General features: G+C 34.8%; 1 protein-coding gene across 7 annotated transcripts in view; it reads left to right on the top strand.

Moving 5' to 3' along the window:
• The window catches only part of VTA1 (vesicle trafficking 1), an 80014-nt gene that overhangs the window by 31960 nt on the left and 27420 nt on the right, over window positions 1–20634 (top strand). For 3 of the 7 annotated variants that reach the window (XM_008061303.2, XM_008061302.2, XM_008061305.2), the window contains exons 5-6: window positions 8546–8654; window positions 16154–16333. In XM_008061303.2, the coding sequence (XP_008059494.1) occupies window positions 8546–8654; window positions 16154–16333 (289 nt within the window). Of the gene's footprint in view, window positions 1–8545; window positions 8657–16153; window positions 16334–20634 lie in introns of all 7 variants that reach the window. The other 4 variants (XM_008061304.2, XM_021714070.1, XM_021714071.1 and 1 more) reach the window with 2 other exon arrangements.

The following is a 20634-nucleotide window of genomic DNA, read 5'->3' on the forward strand; positions in this document are numbered from 1 at the left end:
AGTTATTAATACCTTTTTAATCACTATTTTGAAAATGTTATGAAAGCTATAGGTTCTCTCTCACGTATTGCCTTTTGCATATAATTTGAGGGGTTTCACAGACACTCTCAGTTCTATCCACTGGCCCATCCCTGCAAGCCTAAGTCAAACTATGTATTCAAGTTTAGTACATACATTCATAACATTAGGGGAAAAATGTTTTGCTTCATTTTAGTGTTTTTTGTAGTGTGGTTCTAGGACAACAAGCTTTAGAATCATTTGGGATGCCTGATAAAAACATGGATTCCAGAATGTACTATCCACATATTCTTTCACCAAGTACTCATTAAGCTTTCATTGTATACCAAGCACTTTCCTAGGCTCTAGTGATAATAACAGTGGATAAAATCCCTTCCCTCATGAGAGTCACATTCCTGTGGTGGAGACAGACAATAAACAAATTAATCAGTAAAATATATTGCATGCCACATGATTAGAGTCATGGAGAAATTCAAGATAGGAATAGAAAGTTCAATTTTTAAATATAGTGGTTGGGGAAAGCCTTGCTTGAGAGGGCAGAGTTTTAGCAAAAACTTGAAGGAGAAAGGGAACTAATCATATGTTCCAGGAAAAGACAAGAGAAACTGCAAAGTTTTTGAGACAGTTTAGGCTATCCATTCATATTCAAGAAATGACAGGGGAACAATGTGGTTGAATCCAGAGTGAGGGGTAGAGTGACAGATGAGGATGAAGAAGAGGGTTTCCAATAGAAAACCGATAAGATTTTACTTGTATTTTTTTCTGAGTTGGAGTCTTACTCTGTCACCCAGACTGGAGTGCAGTGGCATGCTCAGAACAGGAAGTATACATTTGGGAATTGGCAACATGAGATAATATTTAAATCTGTTAGACTGGGTGAGATCATTAAGATTAATAAAGTATAGAAAGATGAGATGAGAAGTCCACGACTTGAAGTTTTGAACACTCTCAACCCTGGGTCATGAGAAAGAACCAGTATAAAGGACTGAAGAAGCTCCAGCAAGGCAAAAGGAAGGCCACAAGAAAAGGGAGGTTCAAGGAGAGGGAAGTAATCACCTACACATGCTGATAATGTCAAGGAAGATGACATCTATGCTCTGAGTTTGGCAATGTAGAAGTAATCTGTAACCTTGACAAAAGCAGTTGCAATGAGTGGTCGAGATAAAAGCTTGTGTAGGGTGGGTTCCAGATAAAGTTGAAAATGAAGAATTAGAGACAGCTAATATAAAACTTTCTCTTTCTTTATGGCTTTTTGGTATGCTTATGGAGAATTTTATCAGATTTCTCATAGTTTCGGCCAGGAATTTTTTAAATTATACTCTTATGTGATTGTTAAAAGCACTATTTTAAGAACATTTGCTTCAACCTTTGTTTGGTGTTTTCTAACCTGACATTGTTTAGTGTAGCAAGTGATTTAAAAATTAAATGGAAATTTGTGTATACTGCTGCAGTCTCTAGTGGCCAGAATTTGCAGTTGTCAGTGATTCTCCTTAATCTAGTTACAAAACAGGAACTTAGAGGCCAAGGACAAAAGTAAAAGTTCTTTTTGCAATTCCTGTTTCTCAGAAAGGATATCTAGTCAGCCAAAAAGAGTTAACAGATTTCAAAAATATTGACATCTTGAAAGTTTCTTCTTAAAATATTGTTGAATATTTAGCAACCTTTATTTTAAAGAAAACAGCATTAAAAAGTGATTTAGTTTTGAGTCACAACTGCCAGAAATTTCTGCTAAGTATTATATGTGGTTTATAGGAGTGCAGTATGAAGTAAAAACTAGATTTGTTGCTTCATCTGCTTTGGGGAAATTTTTAATGTATTTATTGAAATGAGCACTTTTCAGCGTAGAATAATATTTTCTTAAATTTCACATCCTAATGAAGAAACCCAAAGTGGTTTAAACTTCTTTGTATTGATCATATTAAGGAATTAGGACTGAAAGAGCCTTCTAAAATTATTACAATATAACTTTCCTATTAAGTCTTTAGACAGGATTAAGTTATTTGAGATTGAGATTGAGGAAAATCTGTCCTATTTTTAAAGATCCCAAAAGAAGGCAATTTAAACTTTCCTAAACAATTTCAGTGAATACAGTTACTTTTAAAATGGTCTTCTTTATAACTACCAAAAGTATACATTACTATACATTAAGTAATTGACCTTTTAAATGTCATTTTCTCTTATTGTATATATTTCCATCTGAATTACAAATTACGGTGTGATAATTGTAGTTTACCAAGGCAGCCCTGAATTGAGTAGCTAACTTTGCACTAAAATAATAAGATCTTCAGTAAGTATTTTACTTTTGTAATGACATTTCTTCATCTCTGTGGTGATGGAATTGTAAAAATTCTAAGAGACAAAGATGAAATATTTGGGGACTTGAGATATGACAAGTGCTACATTTAGGGATAACAGTTACTGCCTGACTTTCACATTGGACTCTAAAGCTCATTCCCGACTTCTTCATCCTGTTAGCCCAGCACTTAACAAAGTGTCTGACTCGAGTAAATAATAAATAACTGTTGACTTGCTGGAAATCAGAGAGATTCATAGGGAATAAGCATTTGAGCTGAGAGCCCTGGAGAAGAGGTAACTTGTCTGAAAAGGAAACGATGTTAGAAAAGGAAAAATAGCATGAGAAAATAATGCAGATAAGTAAGACAAAACCATCTGAAAATCTCAGGAAATAGTGGGAAATAAGACTGAAGCAGTGTCCACAGCATGGGGTCTTGAATGCCAGGTTAAACTGTATTCACATTAAGCCAGATTTATAATGGCTCAGAGCCTTACTATGGATAAAACGTGACCTACCTAAATTTTAAGGTTATTATGAGGACCAAATAAGAGGAAACTGTGCAAAAGTGTTTTGTAACCTGTCTAGTGCTATAAAGATGTTAGTCCAAGACTTTAATCTTGTCTTGATTTAGCTTATGTATCCAACAAGGCTTTAATATGTCTTCTACCTGTGACAAATTGATTTATCTTCATTTCCTGTTGTTTCCTTTATTTCTGCCTTGCTGACTTTCCTCATACTTTTCCCTCTCTCCAGAGGAGTCTTAACCCTTCTTTCTACTTTTTCATACCACATACAGTCTGCATGACCAGACTAAAGTATTATTTCCTTGAACAGTTATCCTTTATTGTTTTAATTCTCTGGATGGTTCCATATACAGAACTGACCATAGGCAACAAGTTCAGTACTTCTTCCTTAATGTATTTTTATAGGAATACTCTTCTGTATTCTATTTTCATATCCATAGTAATATGATTAGCTCCCTAAGAACAGAAGTAATGTGTTGACTTATTTTATATATCCCATATAGCTAATTGAAAGTCTTATTAGCAAATATTTATTATTGAGCCTAAAAGAACTTGAGGTTAACTACATATGTCTTCTGTTTTCCCCAAAAGAGGAAAACCTTACACCACTAAAATTATAATTGCCTTTATTAGCTTTCAGTGCTGGAGTATAGGTTAATAATGAACACTTAAAAGTATTGTCATTTTGCACGAACTGAATTCCAGTAGACATGCAGACCTGGAGACTCTTTAAGTCTAATACTAATTAAGCATTTGTAGACCTTCAATCTCAGGGTTTTGAACAATTTAAAATAATCTGGAAAACTTGGTGCTTTAGCACATGTTCTTTGTTCTCAAGGAATGGAAAAGGAAGAAAAAGGGGTTCTGTTTTTATAGGTCAAATACAGTCAAACCCTGGAAATTCCAAATCATTCTAACTATATTATAAACTTAATTGAACTTTCTAAACCAGTAGTTCATTACATACCTCAGAAATTAATAGCTCCATATACTACCACAGAAACTTCTGTCAGAATCAGTTAAGCCATCATACATTTGAGATGTGCGTATTTATTGGGCAGCTACTATGTACTGATCACTATGTACTGATCACGATCACAAAGCCAACAGACAGATGTAGGCTCTGCTTTTAATGAGTTTATATTCTAAGGCAGGAGTCCCTAAGTCCGGACAACAGACCAATATTGGTTAGGAACCGGGCCGCACAACAGGAGGTGAGTGGCAGCTAAGCAAGCGAAGTTTCATGAACTGTGTTTACAGTAGCTCCCCATCACTCACATTACTGCTTGAGCAGCACCTTCTGTCAGGTCATTGGAAGCGTTAGATTCTCATAGGAATGCAAATCCTAGGTTGTGCATTCTTTATGAGAATTGAATGTCTGATGATCTGAGGTAGAGCTGGGGCACTGATGCTGCTGCTGGGAGTGGCTGCAAATACAAATTAATATTAGCAGTGAGGTTTAACTACACAGAGACCATAATAAATCAGTTGCTTGCAGAGTTATATCAAAACTCTATTAGTGAGTGGCAAGTGAGTCGATGTACTTCAGGTTCTACAACTGCGTCTGGTGGCAGGCTTTAAGTCAGAATCCGACACTTTTTTAGTCGGCATGTGGCCTGCCCATTATTTTATTTACCATTTCTGTCTGAACCTCTTTTCAGTACTTTGCACTTGTCTCAGTCACAGTTTTGGTAAGTCCTACAAGCTAACACTAGCCAAAATCAGTAAAAAACAAACATCATTTGAGAGCCTCTCTGAAAAGGGAAAACAACCCAATGATGAGACAACAGGAGACTCTAAGACAACCAACAAAAAGAAAACTGCATTTAAAAGAAAATACCAAGAATCCTACTTAAATTACAGGTTCATTGCAGCAGATGATTCACATTTTCCAAGCCTGCCTTGTATAATATGTGGCAACCAGCTATCCAACAAGCCATGAGATTTTCAAAACTGCTTCACCACATGGAGACCAAGCACCCTGCATTAAAAGACAAGCCTTTGGAGTTTTTTAAGGGAAAAAACCATGTACACGAAGAACAGAAGCAATTATTGAAGGCCACCACTTAATCAAATGTGTCTGTCATTCTTGATGACTAACTGCATTGCTGAAGCTAAGAAGCCCTTTGCTATTGGTGAAGATTTGATCTTGTCTGCTACTAAGGACATTTGTCATGAACTTTTAAGAGAGGCTGCAGTTCAAAGGTGGCATGTGTTCTGTTCCTCTTTCGAGTAGCACCTTAACTAGACAATGAAATAGCAGAGGATATTGAGGCACAATTGTTAAAGAGGATTAATGAGTCATGGTGCACATTCCAGGTTGATGAGTCAACCAGTGTTGACAACAAGGCGACAATGCTTATTTTTGTGTGACATATTTTTCAGCAAGATGTGAATGAGGATATGTTACTGCACTCTTGTTGCCAACCAATACCACAGCTGCAGAACTATTCAAGTCTTTGAATGAATACATATCAGGAAAACTGAATTGGTAATTTTGTGTCGGTATATATGCAGACAGAACAACTGCCATTACTGGACAGCTTTCTGGTTTCACTACTTGGGTCAAAGAGATCGCTTCTGAATGTGAGTCTACACAGTGCAATCCATAGAGAAACACTGGCTAGCCGAAAAGTGTCGCCTGAACTTAATATTTTGCAGTATCTGATTAAAATTATCACCTACATTAAAGAACATGCCCTTAATTCACATCAGTTCTTACCACTCTGTGGAGAGATGGATGCAGAACACATATATCTTCTCTTATACATAGAAGTGGGATGATTTTTTAAAGGTAGATCACTGACCAGAGTTTTTGAGTTACAAGAGCCACACCAGAGATTTCTTTTAGAAAAACAGCCACCACTGGCAGCGCATTTCAGTGACACAGAAAGGATCGCAAACTTGTTTGTGTCACATATTTAACCTGCTCGACGAACTCGATCTGTACTCCAATGGAGAGTGACATCTGTGTTCAAGTCGGAAGCTAAAGTGATTACATTCAAAGCCAAGCTGGAGTTATAGGGACAATGAGTAAACATTGGGATTTTGAACATGTTTCAAACATGAGCAGAGATTTTGAAAGAGACTGAGCCAGGGCCCTCTTTCTCCCAGCTGGCACATGAACACCTATCTTAGCTTTTATTTTATTTTATTTTATTTTGAGTTGGAGTCTCACTGTGTTGCCCAGACTGGAGTGCAGTGACCGCTCCCGGCCACCGCAGCCTCGCCTGCTGGGCTCCGGCGATCCTTCTGCCTCAGCCTTCCAAGTAGCTGGAATTACAGGCATGCGCTACCACGCCTGGCTGATTTTTTGATTTATTGTAGAGATGAGGTCTTGCTGCCCAGGCGGGTCTCGAACCCACGGCTCAGGCAATCCACTCACCTCAGCCCCCAAAGGCGCGGGATTACAGGCTGAGCCACCGAGCCTGGCTCTATCTTAGCTTTTAAGAGAGTTTGAGCATTACTTCACAACCACAAAAGACCCCCAGAGTGGGAAGAAACGGATCCACAACTCATGTGTGAATAAGCCAGGTGAATTTGCTTTTTCTGTGCTAGAAGATCGCTTGCTTGAGATCGCACATGACGGTGACCTTAAAAGTATGTTTGAGACAGCTTCAAATCTCCGTACATTCTGGATTAAAGTCAAGGAAGAATATCCCGAGATTGCCACAAAAACACTGAAAAGCCTGCTTCTGTTTCAGCACCTATTTTTGTGAAGCAGGGTTTTCTGCAGTGACAGCAGCTAAAATGAGATTACAGAGTAGCCTGGACATAAGCAACATACTTCAGATGTTGCTGTCTCCCATCATCCACAGATGGGACCATCTAGTTGCAAGGAAACAAGCTCAGGGCTCCCACTGATTCTGCATTGTGGTGAGTTGTATGATCATTTCACTATATATTACAGTGTAATACTAATAGAAATAAAGTTCATAATAAATGTAATGTGCTTGAATCATCCCTAAACCATTTCCCTCCTCCCCAGCCCCCAGTCTGTGGAAAAATTGTCTTCCATGGAACCGTTCCCTGATGCCAAAAAAGTTGGGGACTGCTGTTCTAAGGCATATGTGTATATGTTGGAAGGGAAAAGGATACTTTATAAATATATCATTATAAATTGTGGTAACTATTGTTAAAGAAAAGATGTGAGATTACTGGAGAGTCTTACCTTAGATTGGGAAGGTCAGGAAAACTTTTCCTGATGAAGTTACATTTAATCTGACATGAGGAATTAGTTCAGTAGGGGTAAGTTAGCTAGGTGAGAGAAAAGGGGCTCAGGCAGAGAGAACAGGTTGTGTGGGCCATGGCATGTTTAGGAGTAGAAAAGGTGCCTGCATGGCTGGACCGTAGTAAATGAAAGGGATAGATAGGGACATTGAGAGGAGGTTGCACAAGCAAAAACCAGGTAGAAGAGACTTTTGTGGCACACATTAGTTTATATTTTAATAAAGTGTACTGGGAAGCCACCAAAAAGATTGACATGAATGGATTTATATTTTAGAGAGATCACTGTACTCTGGATAAGGAAAATGCCATGAGGGGTAGGGCAAAAAAATGAGTTAGGAGACAAACTAGTGGCTATCGCAGAGAAAATGGAAAAACAATTTAAGATATGTTTCAGAAGCAAAATCAACTGAATTCCTGGTCAGTTAGATAAGAGTGTGGGAGGAAAGGCAAAGGAATAAGAAAGAGCTGCTAAAAATTGCTTCCATGCATTTCTTACTTGACATTTCCAAAGGAGAAAAAAGGTAGTAAGGAAATCAGAAGAACAGTTTTGAGCAAATTAATTTTAACTTGTATTTAAAACATCCAAGTTGTGCTGTTACACAGTTGAATATTTGTCAGAAGCAACTATGGCTAGATACATAAATTTAAGACTAGTAAAGGTATCAGTAGTATTTAAAGCCATGGGAAAACTTAGGGAGAGATAAGAAACTAGGCTACATGGAAGGATCATGATGCTGATGGTAGATGATATGGTGTGTGAACTGGAGTGGGAGAGAGAGGGAGCATGAATGAATATACATCATCGGAAGGGCACTGACTCCATTCTGCTCAGATAACTATTACCAAATAAATGGCTCAGATTGTCCATTCTTTAAAAAGGCATTAGAAATCTGGATTTTCTGTCATTTTCCTAGCACATACATATAGAAAACATAATTCATATTTAAAATTCTGTATGAGTCAGCATTGATGTGGGCCCACTAGTTTTTAGTCTGCTAGGACCGGGTACTTAAAATTATTAGTCAAATAGAAGATTAGTAGCTGGAAGAGATAGAAGAGAAACCAGGAAAATTGAGTGTCATGAGAAACAGGAATAGAAAATATTTCACAAAAGTTGGAATGGCCCAGAGTTTCATATGCTGCTAAGAGGTTTGGAAAGATGATGCCTGAAAAGTGTCTCTTGAATTTTCCAGTGTGGAGTGGACTGTTGGTGACATTAGCAAGAAGTTCCTGAAGTGAACTGATGACTTAAGTGAGGTACAGGCTGGCACATATGGCCTCCCTACCATTAAAAAAAACAAGACATATTCAAATTCTCTAGCCTTTTGGGTGACTTGAGAATATGAAATAAACAGAAAAGAAGTAAAGAGAAAAATCCCCCCTTCCCCAAATTAAATGAATGGTGAAGTAGTGAAGATTTTAAATGTTTACTTTTTACTTCTTTACCATATATTGACATGTAAATACTCTCTTTTAGAATGTGAAACACAGGAAGTATGCAAGGTGGAAGGCAACATACATCCATAATTGTCTAAAGAATGGGGAGACTCCTCAAGCAGGCCCTGTTGGAATTGAAGAAGATAATGGTGTGTATTTATTTGTTCTAAGCAAAATGATTTAGTAGAATCATATTGTTCACTAGATTGTTATTCAGAGTTTTGGGAGTAACAATACAATTTTGTTTCTATCAGGTCCAAAATCTATGACAATTAAGTGTAAAATCATAAACTTAGGAACAGAAAGATAAAAGCCAAACTACTATAATATCTGTCCATGTCATCAAAATAGTTTATCTGTCTCCTACCTCCTCATATTTCACTTCTGTATAAGAAAGGCAATCCATTTATAATTTATAAAATGTTTCCAAACTACAAAGAACACTATTATTTTTTGTGTATCTTTTTGAATTGTGTGGATTCTTTGAGGGTGGAGAATACATTCACATGGTTAAAAAATCATAGTGTATATGAAAGTGAATTTCTCATGTCCAGCACATTTCTTGTCTTCTCAGAACCTACAGAAACTCAAATAGCAAATAATTGTTTTTAGTTTTTGTATAAATTCACAGAGATTACTTTTTATGAATTTACAAGCAAACAGGAATATATATCTTTCCTTTCTTCATGCAATTATTAGTATACATACTGTTCTGCACCTGGTTTTTTGTTTGTTTTTACTTAATAGATACGGGAAAATTTTACAAAGTTGTGTAGGGATCCACTGACCAAATATGACAGCTATGTTGAGTATTCCATATGTCATTTAAGAATGTATGGGTGGCAATTAAGTGCATGAAAAGATATTGAAACCTTTAGTCATTAGGGGAAAACAAATTAAAACCGCAACCAGATAACCCACATACTTACTGAAATCTAGGGCTAAAATTTAACAGGCTGATAGCAACAAGACTGGCAAGGATTTCAAGCTGCTGGAACACTTGCGTATATCTTATGGGAAAGGAAAAGGGGACAAGGTGGCAGTTTTGTATAAAATCAAACATATGCTTTGCATAAGATATAGCAGTCCTGCTCCTAGATATTTATTTCCCAAGAGAAATGCAAACATGTGTTTGCACAGAAACCTGTATATGGATATTTATAACAGCTTTATTTGTAATTGCCAAAAACTGTAAATAATCTAGTTTGTGATCAGTTTGTGAAACACCCTTGCGGTGGAATACCACTCAGCAGTTAAAGGGTAGTGAGCTGCTAACATAAACGGTAATAAGGAATAACCGAAAAAGCAAAACACAAAAGGTTATGTATTGTGTGATTGCATTTATGTAACATTCTGGAAAAGGAAGTGCTATAGGGATAGGAATCAGAGAAGTAAGCTTTGGGAGTGAGGAGTAGGGATTTACTACAAAGGAGCATAGGACAAGTTTTGGGGATGATGGCGGTATTACATATTGTGGCTATAGTGGTGGTTATACACTATGTAAGTTTTTCAAAACTATATACCTAAAAAGCATGAATTTTATTATATAATATAAATTATATGTCAATGAAAGTCCAGAAACAGAAAGACATCCCCCCCCGCAAAGAATGAGTGGGGAAGACAGGATAAACTTTTACTTATTTATTCAGAAGACTGTTAAGAATTTTATAATACCACTCAGTGGAAAGGAAGTACTCCACTTGTACTATGAATGCTATGTGTAAATTATTTTTCAGTTTGACTAGAGATGGACTTTGATACAGTATTTCAAGTTAATTTGTTTCTGTCCATTTGAAGCCATGAAGTACACTTCATGATCTGTTCTTGCTTGACTTTTAAAGTATTTTTCATGTAAAATGCTGCTTACAGCAATTTTATATAATAAATGCCTTGCATTCTGATAGTGTCCAAAGCTGGCAAATCATTTTCACATATACTGTCTTCTGCCTTCAAAAATTCTTGAGGTAGTTTATGTTACTCCTGTTTTATAGTAGAGGAAAATGAGGTTCTTCGTGGCTTTGGCCTGCCTGAGGTCATAGAACCACAAGGAAGGAGAACATTTCTTAAGTTCTGTATTCTTTGCACAAATACTACGGCATGAATAATATAATATTAAGATTTTTGAGTGTTTAAAATGGACTTTTAAAGCATGACTAAATTTCTGGATTATTTATCATGACAATAGAATTGAATTTTTTTTTTTTTTTTTTTTGAGTTGGAGTCTCACTCTGTCACCCAGACTGGAGTGCAATGGCCGCTCCTGGCCACGGCAGCCTTGACCTGCTGGGCTCCTGCGATCCTTCCATCTCAGCCTTCCAAGTAGCTGGAACTACAGGCACGTGCTACCACGCCCGGCTAATTTTTGATTTATTGTAGAGATGAGGTCTCATCAAGTTGCCCAGGCAGATCTCGAACCCACGGGCTCAGACAATCCACTCACCTTGGCCTCCCAAAGTGCTGGGGTTACAGGCTGAGCCACCGAGCCCAGCCAGAATTGAATTTTTTTTAAGTTTATTGGCATAACCTTATATCTCACTTTTTCACTTAATATTTGAAAATGTTTTACATACCTCCTTTCATACTTTCATACTTACCATAATCTGGGATGTTTTATGTCAGTCCTGCTGCTCACTGCTTCCATTGTCCACAAAAAAAAAAACCTCATTTTCCTCCACTATAAAACAGGAGTAACATAAACTACCTCAAGAATTTTTGAAGGCAGAAGACAGTATATGTGAAAATGATTTGTCAGCTTTGGACACTATCAGAATGCAAGGCATTTATTATATAAAATTGCTGTAAGCAGCATTTTACATGAAAAATACTTTAAAAGTCAAGCAAGAACAGATCATGAAGTATACTTCATGGCTTCAAATGGACAGAAACAAGATCTTTAGCCTACCAAGACTCACCATCTGACACCTTTTTTACCAGTTTTGTTTTCTACTCTGTCTCTTGTTGTCTTAGTGTGCTTGGGCTGCCATAACAAAATACCATGGACTGGATGGCTTAAACAACAAATTTATTTTCTTGAAATTCTGGAAGCTAGAAAGTCTAAGATCAGGGCTCCACAGGGTTTGGTTTCTGATGAGACCCCTTTTCCTTGATTTCACACAGCCACTTTCTTACTGTGTTCTCTTTTCCTCTTCTTATAAGACCACAATTCTATCAGATTAGGGCCCTACTTTTATGACCCCATTTAACTTTAATTACCTTCTAAAGACCCTATTCCTGAATACAGTCACATCAGGGTGACTTCTGCTGAGATGGCTGATTAGGTCCATGAGTCACACCCATGATCTTTTTATCAAATGGTTGTTCAGCCGCACCCTTAATGTTCTTTTCCAAACAAGCTTTTTTGAACATTTTTTGCAATATGGATAGACTAAAAATTTTTCAAATCTCTAGAGTCAGATTCCTTTTTGCCTAATAATTCCTTCAATTGACCTCTCTCCTTTTGCGTTTTACTATAAACAGAGAGGACAAGTTGTACCTTCAGTACTTTGCAGAGCCAGTGCTGTAAACTGTTTACATCTAAGGTGCCTTTTACATACATTTATTTGTAGAGAATGTAAACATACATACTGTATTTATAATACCATCAAATCAAACATTTGCTTTGGGGAGATGCTTTATCTTTTTACATGGTTATATATATATAATCTTAAAGACTGTGAAAATACTTTTGTTTTTTTTAACATGCTATTTTAACTTTTCAGGACTATTTAAGTACATTGAATTAGGAAATATAGTATTTATTCAATGTATTATCTGATCTCCACTTGTGTTCATATTTGAGTAGTTGACTCAATATTTTTTTTTTCCTTGTCCAACTCAATTACACATTGCATCTGATTGTTCATGTCTGTTAAGTTTCTTTAACCTGGAAATAGTTCCTCAGGCTGTCTAATGTTCCTTGGCCTTGATGTTTTTGAAGAGTACAGGCAATTACTTGTTACTCTCCTTTAGTATGTGTTTGTCTGATGTTGCTTCATAATTCATTTAAGGTTATGCATTTTTTTTGCAGGAATACCCCAAATTGAGATTGTGTCCTCTCTGCCTTACGTTGGAGGCATATGATGTTGATGAAATATTGATGTTAACTGATCACTTGGATTATGTGGTGTCTTCTGAGTTATTCCACCTTAAAATTATTTTTTTCTCTTTTAAATTTACTTCTAAATACTTTTTGTCTTTTCATTCTCTTGTAAGTGGAATTTTTTAAATTTTAGTTTTCCAGTTTGTTTCTATTATATTAATTATAATTGATTTTTGTATAATCATTTATTTTGCAAATGTGCTGAATTTTATCTATTAGCTCTAGGAGTTACTTTGTAAGTTTCCTTGAGAATTTCTGTATAGATAATTATGTCATCTGTAAAGAGAGGTAGTTTTACTTTTTCTTTTCCAACCCTTATTCCTTTTCTTTTTTCTGTCTGTTGCACCAGTTGCAGTAATTATGTCAATTGTTTTATTTTGCTTTTTGCCCTGTGTGGTACTGAAGAATTTATTTTCTTAAGGTGCTGAGAACTTTGGTCAAAAATGGATGTTGAATTTTGTCAAGTGCGTTTATTGAAATTATCATATGATTTTTCTTCTTTTGTTAATAAGAGTAAATTGATTTTCAGATGTTGAACCCACCCTGCACTCCCTAGTTAACTCCAGTTAGTCATGAGACTTTATATTATATGGCTAAGATTTGATTCTACTATTAAGGATTTATGTATCTGCATTCAAGTATTTGTGAACTTTACACGGGCCTCATAAAACAAGCTGACAGTGATCTCTTCTCTGTTTTCTGAAAACATTTACAAGATTGGTATTGTTTCTTAAGTGTTTGATAGAATTTACATTTAATCCGTCTATGCTATGCATTTTATTCCTAGAAAGATTTTTAACTATGGATTCAGTTTCTGTAATAAGCATAAGTTTATTCAGATCATCTTCCTTCTCTGCACTTAGAGTTTAATTAGCTTTTACTTTTTTTTTTTAGCTTTTTAAGGAAGAAATGTAAATCTTTGATCTTAAAGTTTCTCTTTGCTAATACAAGCATTTAAATCTGTCTGTTCCCCTCTAAGCACTGGTTTAATTTTGTTATCATTTAAATCAACATTTTTCTCATTTTCCTTGTGATTTCTTCTTTGAGTAATGGATTATTTGGAAATATATTATTTAATTTCAAGATATTTGGAGTGTTTCTAGATGTCTTATTGTTATTAATTTCTAATTCAGTTCTGCTGTGGTTTTACAAGATTTCAGTATTTCAAAGTTTACCAACGTCTGCATGTCCAGCACATGATCTGTGTTGGTGAAAGAATGTACAGTTTGAAAGAATGTATTCTGCAATTATTGGTTGCATTGCCTGTGAATGTGAAACACTGAAGGGTGTGAAAATCTTCCAGCTATGGGAATTTTCACTAGTTCTGTCAGTTTTGTATGAGGCTCTGTATTAGGCACATTCATCTTTATAATTTTTTTATGAATTGACTCTTATTTTTATGTAACTTTCACTATATCTTGCTAGTAATTCTTGCCATGAATTTTATTTTTCATGATATTAAAGTTAGTCACCCCAGTTTTCATCAATTTGGTACTTATGTGACCTTTTTTATCATTGTGAGATGTTCCTTCTGCTTTATCTCTACTCATATTACTTGTCATTAATTTATTTGTCTGTTATATTGAGTCACCTCATCTCTTCTTGGGTGTTCACATGACGTATCCATTTTCATCTTTTTAGTTTAAACAAATTTGGGTCTTTGTACTTTTAAGTGCACCTCTTGTAAAAAAGCATATAGACATTTTTTTATTCACTCCTCAGCACCTTTGTTAGAAATACTGTTTAGTTCATTTACATTTAATGTCATTGCTGTATAGCTGGATTTAAAGCTTTATTTTGCCGTTTGTTTTCTGTTCATCTCACCTGGTTATGTTTCCTTCTTACAGTTTTCTCTGAGTAGTTTTTTCTCTTTCACTTATTATGGCCATATTTTTTGTTTATGTCCTTGAATATATTGATAGTATAGCTGATTTAAAATACTTTTCTGCAGATTTTAATATCTCGGTCATTGGTTTTTCTGTAGACTCTTTTAATAACTTCTATTGTTGATAACATATTTCTCTGCATTCTGTTATCATCCTCTGCAGAGTCTTGATTCTTGTTCCAGCAACAGTTAACTTGCCTGAACTCAAACTTTGTCCCTGCTTCTTTCGGTTTTAAATTACTACTTTTCTTCAGGACTCCTTAGTCTTCCCTGAATGTGCATAATTCAAGACTATGCAGTATTTAGTTGGAGTTCATACACACATTCTCAGTAACTCTTTCTTTTGCATAGACTGTTGAGTAGTGCAGACGAAAAACACAAAATCAAACCTTACCTGGTGATATTTTTTTCTTACTCTTAGTTTCCACCAACTTTTGGTGACTCTCTAATGCCTTTAAAAAGTGGGATTTTTTTTTTCTTTTTCAGAATATATAAATGTTAGAGTTCTTCAAAAATTATAAGGAAAAGTGATTTTAACGTATGTAAAATACAAATATATTCACAAGGTTACTAAGTAAAATATTCATCTGAGTAGTAGGTAAAGTTAATTTTCTTTAAAGTTTCTACATTGACTGTTTAATATGTCTATAATCAGACAAAAGCATTACTTAAAAATTTGATAAGAAGCAGTAAAATCTACTCTGTTCCGTAAATCTGTAGCTCTAGCTTCCTTTTATTTTAAATTACTGTTTCCCAGAAGTAGCTAATTATCATTTTATATATACTCTAAAAATTTAATTTTTTCAAAATAGTTTTCAGATTCAGCTAATGATACAGTATATTTTTAAAATCTGCATTTTAAAACTTTTCAGAACACAGTATCTCATCACTTCTTTCTGTATAGCTAAATGTGAAATGTTATTCCTTTTTATTTATTAACTAAATGCTTTGAATAACACACCACAGGTAATCATTTAGTAGCTAGTGCACAGTAAATATTGAATAAAAGGCAGCTGCCAGAAAATAAAGTTCTTATTAGATAGCATAAATGTGAAATGTTTCGCCAGAAATGTCCTTGATTTTTCACAAGTTTAAAGAAAGTTTATTTTAAAGAAAAATATACTACAAAAAAAATTTACAGAAGTAGAAAATATTAACTTGAAAGAAATGATAGTCCTATTTTCAGGCACAATTAAATTTTTTAAGAAATAGAAGTAAAACTTATTTTTGGCCGGGCACAGTGAGTGGCTCATGCCTGTAATGCCCGTCAAGGCAGGAGGAATGGTTGAACCCAGGCTTTCGAGACTAGCCTTAACAACATAGTAAGACTTTGTCACAACAAGAAAAGAAAATAAAAAAATAAGTTGGGTGTGGTATTGCATGTCTGTATTCCTACCTACTCAGGAGGCTGAGGTGGAAGGATCACCTGAGCCCAGTAGTTCAAGGATGCTGTGAGATGATCGTGCCACTACACTTTAGTCTGAGTGACAGAGTGAGACCCCAACTCAAAAAAAACAACTATTATTTTAAGAAATAGACCCTGCTTATCAACTGCATTAAATAGAAATTACATCTAAAGGTTTTGTTATGTGTATAGCAAAATAAGAATACTTAGCATTTTTACTGCAAAATACCTACTATAATATTGTGTATATATTATATAGTAGATGTTGAAGAAAATGAAGATGTGGGGGCAGCCTCTATGCCCACTCAGTCACCACAGTCGACGTCATTTTCAACTTATGACCCGGGCAACATGCCATCAAGCAACTATACCGGAATACAGATTCCTCCAGGTGCACATGCTCCAGCTAATACGCCGGCAGAAGTTCCTCACAGCGCAGGTAGGAAACTACAACTGGATGATTCTGAATTCCCCTTTTATAAATAAGAACTACACTTCTTACCATATATGTGCCTCGTGATCCTGGTCATGAATCATGATAAGATCCTTAAATTCCACTTTAACCTACAAAACATTAAATGCTCTTCATTGGAGTTTTAATGTTAGTTATAGTCTAATTATTTTGAGATATAGCAAGTATCTATGTGTATTCATTACTATGAACCTTATATTTCATTATTAAAAGTAGTTTCTATGCTTTTTAGATGTATTATTTTTCTCCCCTTCCCTTCTCTTCATTGTTGTTTAAAAATAGTGCTGAAGTGAGTGGAGTTTATTATAGGTGTATCAATCAGGGTCCCACTGTGATACCAAGATTAGACTTGTTTTACCTCTGCCTGCCCTCCACATGGGTTTTATTGATGATGGACAGAAGGCTTTGAGGTACAGAATCTCAGTAGCAGTGGAATCACAGACAAGTGAAAAGAGAGATTCAGGTTTGTTTGTTTTTAACTTGACAAATGTGTGGCTTAAAAAAACAAGGGAGGCAGATCGTCAATCTTGGAATAAATCAGTTGTTTATGTATATATTTTCACAGAAAAAAGATCCGACAAAACTAGTCTCCAGTAGTAAGTCAGTGTCAGTAGGTAAAGACACTAACAAAATCTAGGTACTCTCCCATTTACTTCCATTCTTGACAAAGTATCACCCTTACTTCCAGATAGGAAGACATTTACAACCATAATTTAAATTTTACATTTAATTTACCTTATTTTTTTTAAGAACTTTTCTTAAAAATTTACTTTCATCTCAGCATAATGGTGACCTGTGGTACAAAATTATATAAAAATTTCAAAATATTTAATTGATGGAATGTCAGTCATCCTTCAAACCCTGATTTCTACTGTTTATATTATGTAACCCACTGTTACTTCAGTGACTTTCATTTATCAGCCTTATTTTATATTTTACCCAAACCATGTAGGGTATTTTGCATGAGTTGTATTACATTTAAAAGTTTTCTTTTTTGACCATTTTAGCAGCCAGTATTATTAGTCTCTTTTCGCCTATTTTAAAACTTCCAAGTTTATATTATCTGCAGATATATGGCTAATATCTTCTCTAATGTTATTAATGAAGCTGATAATTTTAGCATGGCTCTTTTTTGTGTCTTCATTCAGTAGATTTTACCCTGGCTTTTCTGTGCTTTGTGGTTTATGCGTTGACATCAAAGACAAATCAATTTGATTTTGTTTTGTTAGTAAAATTTCATGGAACGTCCTTTTAAATATTTTATTACTTTTTAGAAATATTCAATATTTTCAATGTAGAATAATATAAGCAAAACCAGCTACCTTTAAGTGCATTTGCTTTAGATGAATACTGTTCAAATTACAATTGAAAGTTTAAACACTGATCAAGAGTCCCAGGCACAGATATTCATATAGAGGGGCCAAGAAGGAATAAAATACATGTTAGAGGCAAAAAAGTATTAATTATTAGTTTCCACACCTTGCTAAATCACACACTCAACTTCAATATAGGTTTTTCTTCTTTCAAACATGAAATTAATCATGCTTCTCATTTTTTGGATTACTAAAGGGGAAGAGTTATAAAAGTTGACTAGTACTAAGCCTAACACAAAATCAGTGTTCAGCAAATTAGTTTCCTTCCCTATTTTTTTTCTCTTCCTTCCTATTTCTTTGCCAAAGAAAGACAGAGTATTTAATGGCAAGTTAATGAACACTTAGTTACTTTGTGGATCAAAAGAATTGTCACATTTGGAAGTAGAATCTTGGAGTTTGCAGAAAGACTGACGAAGGGGTATTGTTTTAGACAGTATGTCTTAGGACAGAGTTGGGTTATAGGTGCATTAACTTGTATTTTATAAAAATATATACTCTATGAATATATGAAACACACTTCTAATAGGAGGGCTATATTAGTTTATTCCAGTATCTCCTGGCTATAATATTCCACACGAAATTGCTAGTTTTGTAAAACAGAAATGATAAAATTGGTAGTTTCATGTGTTCAAACTAATAGACAGTATCTCCTGGCTATAATATTCATTACATGATGATAGATGTTAGCAGGTGGTTTTCTGTTAGTAGATTATCTCTCATGAACAGTTCATTTTGATCCAGTTAACTCTAGCATGAGCCTCTTATTTTCTCTTTTATTTCTTCCTCAGAATAATACTAAAAACCTTAGAACTTTTATAAGATGAGATCCTATTCTATTTTATTTACTCTTGTAGACTTAGCAGTTAACTATCATAGCTAATATACACACTTATTCTTGAAACAACTATATTAGATATTGTTGTCTCTAATTTACAGACTCTAAAAAGAGTAAGCAATTATCTTAAGAAAACAAACATCCCAATAATTGACAGAACCAAGATTTGAACCCAAGATTTTCTGACTACATGTTTTTGCCACCTCTTTTCTACATGCCTTCCTCCAAGGAACTGAAATCCTGTCAAAAATCAAAACGTACTTTTTTGATAGTATATTTCCCCATTAAGGTTAGTTTGAGATGTTAGAATTGCCTGCTCTTGGCCCCGGATTTTTTTCTATTATATTTGAAACAGTAAAAAAAAAAATCAGTTCATAGTTGCCTAATAAAAAACAAAATAACATTTTTAGTTTATAAATATAGCAGATGTTTCCCCTCTTACTCACTTTAAGAATGATTTACTTTCTCTCATATAAAGGTCCAGGATACACTTTTATCAAAGGGAAATCCTTAAGATAACTGAAAAGAATAGTATGTACTAATTTACATTTTTTAGTTCTTCCACAAAAAAGCAAAGGGAGTGCAGTGAGGACAGGGATAGTGATTGTTTAAACAGGCGAAGTGTTTGTTTCTTGTGCTTTCACCACTGTGCAAATACCACATGCAATTGATATAGTGTATGATTTTTTCTTTCTCAAAAAACATAAGCTTTTTACAGCCCATAAAGTTTGCAAGAGAAAATTTTAGTAATAAGTTTAATTAGATTAATAGCATCATTCTGTTGTTAATGCTGTTATGAATTTAGTTGTAAATGCAGTTCACCTCATACATAAATCAAAACATGAACTGTGTTGTGGTGTCAGAAGTACCCATTTTACTTCTTTTGTTACACTCCGATATCTGTTGTTGATACCCAGGCCTACACATTTCTCTCAGTGCTCCTTCCCATAATTATACTACGGTTTTATGCAACCCAATCCTCTTGCTTCTTTACCTTTTGCTTATACTGTGGCTGATAGGTAGCGTGTCTTTCTCCCTTTTTCTGTGCCTCCTCAAATGCAACTTTCTTTTAGTGTTCTGTTTAATTACACCTTTTGAATAGTCTTTTCTAGTTTTCTAACCAACACTCATGTCTCCCTTTTTAGAGTTCTCACACCATTTAGCCAGTAAAATGATTTAATACTTAATTAGAAATCTTACAGTATTTAATTTTTAATGCGTATTGATCACGTCTAATATGCTATATAACCATCTCTTTAAAAATTAACCAGAAGTTACTAGTTAACACGTCACTCTTGTTAAATAGTAGAAAGAAAGGGATTTCTAACACAGTTCTGCTTTCCCCCACAAAAAAGTATTTTTATAGTTGTATCACTCTAACATACATATTGTGGTCTAGGGGGCTGCAGCCCATTTGGAAATTGAAAAGTGAAACCTATACAACTCTACAACTCAAGAAAGAAAGAAAAATAATTAAATTTGGGCATCTCAAAAAATAAATGAATAGCATAAGATGAAAATCATTTTACTGACATAATAGGTATTTACGAGCTTGTACTGAAACAGTACTCTAGGCCCCAGTGGGAACATGCTCATGATGGCTGCCAAGAGGACTGGCCTTTGCCTGTTGCTTGAAGACAAACAAGAATCAGCATCTTCTGACTGTGCTGCCATAGGCATTTTGAGAATATTGTCAGTTTGAATATTAGTTGAATGACTGACCACAATACTTAATCAGACGCAGACTACCTTTTTTTAGTATCACTCAAATTATATTTTACCCCATAACTAAACATTTTTTCCTGTAAATTCTGTTTAGTTCTTGTTAATGTTACCTATTTAATTAATTGTATGGAGATGTACAAAGAAGCTTTTACAAGTTAATGCAAGATGCTTACCAGAAAATATTTCTTTTCCATAGAGAAGTTTATTTGGAGGATTTTAAATTAGTCAAAACAAGGAATGGTATTGATATATATTTATAGACTGTGAGTATTGTAGACCTACCTTGTTTTTAAAGAGATGTATGAGGAATACATATAATCTATGTAAGTTTTAGG

The sequence above is a fragment of the Carlito syrichta genome, unplaced genomic scaffold (genome assembly GCF_000164805.1).
Source record: "Carlito syrichta isolate Samal-C Ts95f unplaced genomic scaffold, Tarsius_syrichta-2.0.1 Scaffold305200, whole genome shotgun sequence".
Classification (NCBI taxonomy): domain Eukaryota; kingdom Metazoa; phylum Chordata; class Mammalia; order Primates; family Tarsiidae; genus Carlito; species Carlito syrichta.